The sequence below is a fragment of the Bolinopsis microptera genome, chromosome 2 (genome assembly GCF_026151205.1).
Source record: "Bolinopsis microptera isolate Bmic1 chromosome 2, MBARI_Bmic_1.0, whole genome shotgun sequence".
Lineage (NCBI taxonomy): Eukaryota > Metazoa > Ctenophora > Tentaculata > Lobata > Bolinopsidae > Bolinopsis > Bolinopsis microptera.
The window spans coordinates 6695432-6701848 of record NC_087073.1 but is presented as its reverse complement, the minus strand read 5'-3'; the positions used below and the strand labels follow the sequence as shown (position 1 = coordinate 6701848).

At 39.3% G+C, this 6417-nt stretch overlaps 1 protein-coding gene across 1 annotated transcript; it reads left to right on the top strand.

The window, feature by feature from the left end:
• The first annotated feature begins 215 nt into the window (after positions 1-215).
• Positions 216-4243, top strand: LOC134811289 (carbohydrate sulfotransferase 3-like). Its single transcript, XM_063818066.1, has 8 exons — positions 216-540; positions 718-864; positions 1035-1175; positions 1651-1759; positions 1931-2091; positions 2777-2944; positions 3229-3354; positions 3605-4243. The coding sequence occupies exons 1-8, from the start codon at positions 376-378 to the stop codon at positions 3725-3727; spliced, it is 1140 nt and encodes a 379-aa protein (XP_063674136.1). The 5' UTR covers positions 216-375; the 3' UTR covers positions 3728-4243.
• The last annotated feature ends 2174 nt before the right edge of the window (positions 4244-6417 follow it).

The following is a 6417-nucleotide window of genomic DNA, read 5'->3' as shown; positions in this document are numbered from 1 at the left end:
CTGTTGAAATTCAAGCTGCCATTACCAGTGACGCCCCTTGAATGTTAAATCTTCTGCAAAAGGGAACCTTTGTGAATTAAATCGTTAGATTGTTTGATTTGAATTAAATATACGACTTGGATAGTAAATAATATTTTGAAATATAATCTAATTAGTAATATATTCTGAATATATTTGTGCTGATAAACCTCCCTGTAACGATAACCCCCCTGTTAAGGTGATGGCAGGGAGAGATGATATGAAGTAGCAGTTAGCTCGCCCCACAACCTCTCTCTCTCCCTATCTCAGTAACTCCCGCTCTGTACCCGCCCACTCTGGGTATAGTCCCCCACCCCTACCATCACAGTGTCTACTATAAGGTGGAGGTCAGGAGGGATGATGCTGCAGCAGCTGTCTCGTCTCCTCTCCACGACAAACTCCAGGCAGCAGGTGGCCATCGTTGTGGCGGTGATGACGCTCCTCGTCGTTTCATGTACTGTTGTAAGCATGGTGGTGCACAACGAAGGACCTGGTTGCCAAGTTTCTGCTGAGATGACTAAGGTAGGTCGTGCTTTATAATTAGGTTTCTCATCATACTCACAAAGGGCGACTTTTAAAGATTAAATTGCGGGATTGTATGTTACAGATCTTTAACCGGTTGTCTAATAATATCCACATATTTTACATTGTTGATTATAGACTAATTGTGTAGCCGTCCTAACCAACCCCACTCTCCAGGACCTGACAGCAACTAATCAGAGTGTCCCATTCCTGATAATAGTAGCGGAGGCCAGGTCGGGGAGCACTTGGTTAGAAAGCTTCTTCAAGGAGAACGAGAATGTTCTAGACTTCTTCGAACCGCTCGACGCCAGAGCTTTTTCTTCCGTGAGTCTTTACTCTTTATTTATGAATTCCTATCCCAGTTTTGAGCGGTTGGGTAAGCTGACGCTTTAAATCCAATAATTTGACATTTAAATTGCCCGGCAAAGTAGGAGACCCACTGTGACCTGATCCAAATGTTGTCCATCTAAAGTCTAAACTTTACCTATTTCCAGGTAGTGGACGCTAGTAAACTAACAGAAGACGAGTACACGGATATCAAGCTACAGATTCTGAGTAACGAGTGTCAGTGTCAGTTTGATGACGTCAAGTACCCTTCTATGGGGGAACGAGCTTCTTGGAGCAAGTCACTCCATGTAAGTCTCTCTACTTATGTACTATTGGTTATTATATTATAGCAGAAGTAAACATTTAACAAAATTAAGTTTAAGAATTTCGCTAAATTAGGTCTGCAACTCCTTTAGTTAACAGTGACTGTTGTTGATTCGGTGGTTCTAATGATCTTTATAAAAATAATATGGTGTATACGTCTGCCTGTCGCCAAATATTTATAATCCCACTTTCCGCTGCAGTATTACTAAAAGCCTGGAAATCTTAAATTTATTATTGCAATTTACTATACCGCCATCATTGTTAACCTTATTATGTTGTAGTGTTTAGTAGGGAGCAGACAAGGCAAATAACTGGTGAAAATTAAAACTACTGATACCTTACCCTTGATATCTATATTATATATACTTATAGTTTTAAAAACTCACGCTCAGCCTGGCCTTGCAAGATCTATAACCTCATTATTATTATATATGTAGTTAAATTATATTTTCTCCCCAGAGGTTGCAAGGTTACTTGGACAAATATGGTGAGGTGTTACCGCCCTACAGAAAGTCGGGGGGCACGGAGCTGAAAGCAACTCTCAAAGCAGCTACTCCTAAAGATTTAGGTAGGGAAGTAATGAGGTAATTTTTAAATAACTTAAATCTGCGAATGAGGTGTCATTTCGGAGGAAAGATGTTTTGAGAGGACAGCGTTTGTACCTGTTTCATCGCGATCGGGTATCATAAGTTCAAATATATTTTTGCAGTTCCAACTGTAACCGTGCTAAATCACCCAGGAGCGGTGGAAATCATGTGCAGAACCATGGACATGATATCTGCCAAAGTAATCAGACTCACTGATCTATCAGTGTTGTCCAAATTACCTGAAATGGGATGCAAAAACTACAAAATTCTCCATCTTGTCAGAGATCCACGACCTATCGTACAGTCTAGAATAGTAAGTTACCAAGATGTTAATTTTAGATATGAATTCTTTGATTCAATAACTCACAGGAACCCTGCTATAGTGGGATGGAATCTCACAATTCTTCCCATTCCTTAAGGGGGCTGGGCCGGGGGAATGTAGACTCTCAAAGTGGTACGTGTCATTCTCATCGTCCAGCTCGATCCTGCGTAACTAATCACATTAAGGGGGCCGGTGGGGTCTTTATCAAAATTCTCTCAAAATCAATTGTTTAGTTGTTTCTGATAGAGGGGAGTGAAATCTATCAGCTGCTTTTAATCTTGGTCCCATGGAAAAACCATTGTGCACCATTGTGCATGATGACCTTAAGTTTTGGAGTGGAATTTTGAGTTAGGCCTTGTTTCGGGTATAATTGAATTCGATACGTGTAAATAGTTTCAATTCACACTCTCCAATAGACGGAATAATAAATATTTTGTAAATCTGATTAAGACTGCGCTGAAGAGTGAAGAGTTACCACGTAATTTTGTATAAGTTAAAGTATAGTCGGACTATATAAATAGACAGTCGAGCAGCAGTTTAACTTCGTGTCAGACTCACCAAACTTTAAATCTAAAGTGTCATTTTGCACGTGTCAGACTCACCAAACTTTAAATCTAAGTGTCATTTTGCACGTGTCAGACTCACCAAACTGTAAATCTAAAGTGTTATTTTGCAGAGCACATTCGGGGAGCTTCACACGGGGAACTCCGAGAAAAGCGCCAAGTTCTCTGAGAACGACATAACAGCAGTGGCAGCTGAGATGTGTTCCACTTACTTGCAAAATCTCAAGGTTGGACTCAGTGAGGAGTTCAAGCATCGTTACAGGGTCGTCAAATATGAGGATGTGAGTATAATTTCCATTTAAACCACCACCTAATAACACTGTAGCGAAAAGCTGACCGCTAAAAACGCAAAACTTCTATAGAACTCAACTAAAAGCTTCAGGACAGCTTTTCGTTGGTATAATTTGTGAAATTACTACTGGAAAGTGGAAAGGGTTGCTGAGAATTGGCTATTTTCCTTAGAACTCATTCAATCAATGAACACAGAAATTGTGGAGCTCATAATCATGAGTGAGTTATGATAATACATATTATCTTTCCTAACACCCCTCATAATACCACTCAGATTGCCACTGCTCCTATTGAGTACGCTAAGTTACTCTACAAGTTCACCGGACTGGAGCTCACTAAATCTGTGCAGGATTATATCATAGCTAGTTCCACTGGAGCTGTGGTACAGGGAAAATACGAGGTTTGTTTTAATTGTTAGGTCCATTTTTATAGATTTGTCCGGGTTTCTGAGTGAGAATTAGCCGGGATTCGCTCAAACTATCTAAACGCTGCGCTTCGTGTTTCCTAAAAGACAGAAACCGCAAGCTCACAAGCTGTGTCAATATTGTAGATTCTTTGTCTCTGATTTGTCTACATAATAATATGATGTAGTATTTTAAGTTGGTTTTTTTTTGTGTGTACGTTGTCTCCTTAACAGCTTCTTTGTTCAGGTTGTTAGAAATACAGCTGAAGTAGTCGACAACTGGAAGAACGTTATGGACCCAGTTCACGCCAAACTGGTCGAGTTTCAGTGCCAGAAAATGTTTAAAACGTTCGGATACAAAAACTTGTGATGGGTTTATAAGAGGGGATTCTCAATCAATTAGGGGACTGGACTCTTAAAATACAGCTCAAAGATTTGGAACAGCCATTTCATTGATAGCTTAAATTTCATTGATATGAAGCTTGAATGTTTTGTTGAGCGGAACTGGGATTGTTTTTAATATTTTGTCAGAGTCTGGAAACGACGGTTATTGTAAAAACGTAGATATCTCTTCATTTTTATATTTATGCACAAATATTCCGGCGTAGGTGTAGATCGTTGAGGGGTGACTTTTATCTTGAACACCATAACAAAACTGGTTGATTTGGCAGAAAGTTTTAGTTGTTATTTTCAGTGTATTAAAGCAATTTTTAAACTTATCTGTTTTTATTGTGACTTTCAGTTTGAATTTAATACAATTTCATTTCGATAAACAGAATCAGATGCTAGTTCGATTATTGAAATTAAGTAATATTCAGATTATATTCTTGATAAAACTTTCTTCCCAGAATTCATTTTATTAATATTTTTATCGCCATCAAGTAAATATTTCATTTCTACCCTGCTCCCGATATAATGGTTTAGGTTAGTTTAGATGGCTGCTTAAACATCAAACATAAAATCTGATGATCGTGTAAATGTAACGATAAGCAATTTTGGTCTCATTTAACTTCAGCTGACCGTAAACGGACATACTCTATATTTGAACGGAGATTAAAATAAACAATCGAAGGCATTTAAAACCACGTTTTGAAATTTGTGCATCTTTTGGGGAATTATTTTCAATTTTAGCAAATATTAATTTTCCAATCAATTTTGAATACAGTGAGGCGTGAGCAACATGAAGAATCAAAAAGCAGTCGTTAAACATTAAAACTAAAAATGTTGATATAAGTTATTTAGTCCAATGGTAGAAATAATCGAGCGTGCTAAATCACTCTACAGTCGATATTCGAGATTGTTCTAAAAGGGGCCCCTACAGTTGAAACCAATTTCATCAATCGATGTATTTTCGGACGCTGATTCCGAATCACCCCCCATGACATAGGGTTAAAATGCTCCTCTGACGAGATATTGGCGAAAAACTGTCTCGATCACGTGATATGATCGTATCTTACTATATATAAAGCGAGACGATATATATGGATGTGTTTATCCGTACCATTTTACTGACACCACGGCATCAACTTTAACGCAACTTTCCGCAAAAACCGTAAAAGATATACAACTGATACTTTTTTGACTGGGTCAAATGCTTTAATCGCCTCCAAGTCGGCATGAAAAAATAAAAAATTGGCCAAGGAATAGGAGTTTTAGATGTTAGAGCACAAAATTTGAACCCCAAAGTGGTGTCAAAAACGCGAATTAATAGGTAATAATTATTTTAGTCTCTTGAATCTTGACACTATTTTAGGGTTATACGGGTTCCTGCTAGTAACTATAATAAGGAAGTTAGTCTAGTTTCTCGTTAGGTCAGGGTAGGTAGTGCGCCATCGACAGTGAGCCGCGCGTGCCGACTGTAGGATGGTTTTTTACATTTTAGCGCTAATTTCGGCCAGCACCATTTTCTTCAAACAAATAGATATTAAGTATCCTTCCCCACCTTCGATTGCAACAAAAATTGGTAAGCTTACTCATAGACTTACAAGGAAAGTGTCCGAAAAGTTTAAAGCATATCCAACCATCAGACATTATGTTACAGCTAAAAGCAGCGTATTTTGCTCCATTTTGATCACTATATCAACTCCGATATCCACCAAATTTTTCGGACAGTTGTGAAAGCCCTATATATTGGAAGGTCTTCGCCACCAATTTTCAAAATGATCTCATTCAAAGAACTGAAGATATATCCAAATAATACGACAAAAATCAACAAATTTGGTCAAATTTGGTTGACGGATGTTACTCGTCTAAATTTCTTCGAAGTAGCGCGCGCCTTAATTGTTAATTGACAATGTCAATTCATGGCAGCTCGGCGCGGCACAGTAGCGTATCTCGCCGATCTAGTCGATGTGAGAAGCCTCATTGAGTGCGCGGCGCGGCACAGTAACGCATCGCGCTACAACGCGCGCCGCTTTCTTCTCGAAATGTTATGGCCTGATGGCACGAGCTACGAAGTAGCGCGCGCCGGGCCAGATCATTAACAATGGTCAAAAATTTGGTCAAATTACGCGATTGTAGCGCGATGCACTACTGGGTCGCGCGCGCATCAAATAATGCTTCTCGCAACCACGTATGCAGATCGGCGAGATGCGAAGGATTGACATCGTGAATCAAATTACGCGAGTTTTACCATTTACCGCTAATTTTGCTCCAAAAGCCGCGCACCATCAAATATGGCACCTAGGCGAAACTCACTGATCTTTTCAAAAAAGGTATGACAAATTTAGTATTGTGAAAATTCTCACAGTCTCTAGAAAACAATGGTACAAAAAATTTTAAAATCCGAGCAAGTTTATTTTTATTATATATGGTGCACCCCCTAGTTAGGGTTTCAGCATTTGCTTTTGTTAAGAATTGGGTTAGGGTTACGGTTGGGATCAGATTGGAGGGTTAGGGTTTCGAATAGTCGTTCAGGACCAGCTAGAAAATTGTATCACGTTGCGACCCCCACGGTCATTTCACTATCGTTTTATCGTCCTGACGATACAGGGGGAGCCGCGCACTTCGTGCGCGGCGGGTCATACAACGTATGACAACTAGAGAACGGGTTGAAAAAGT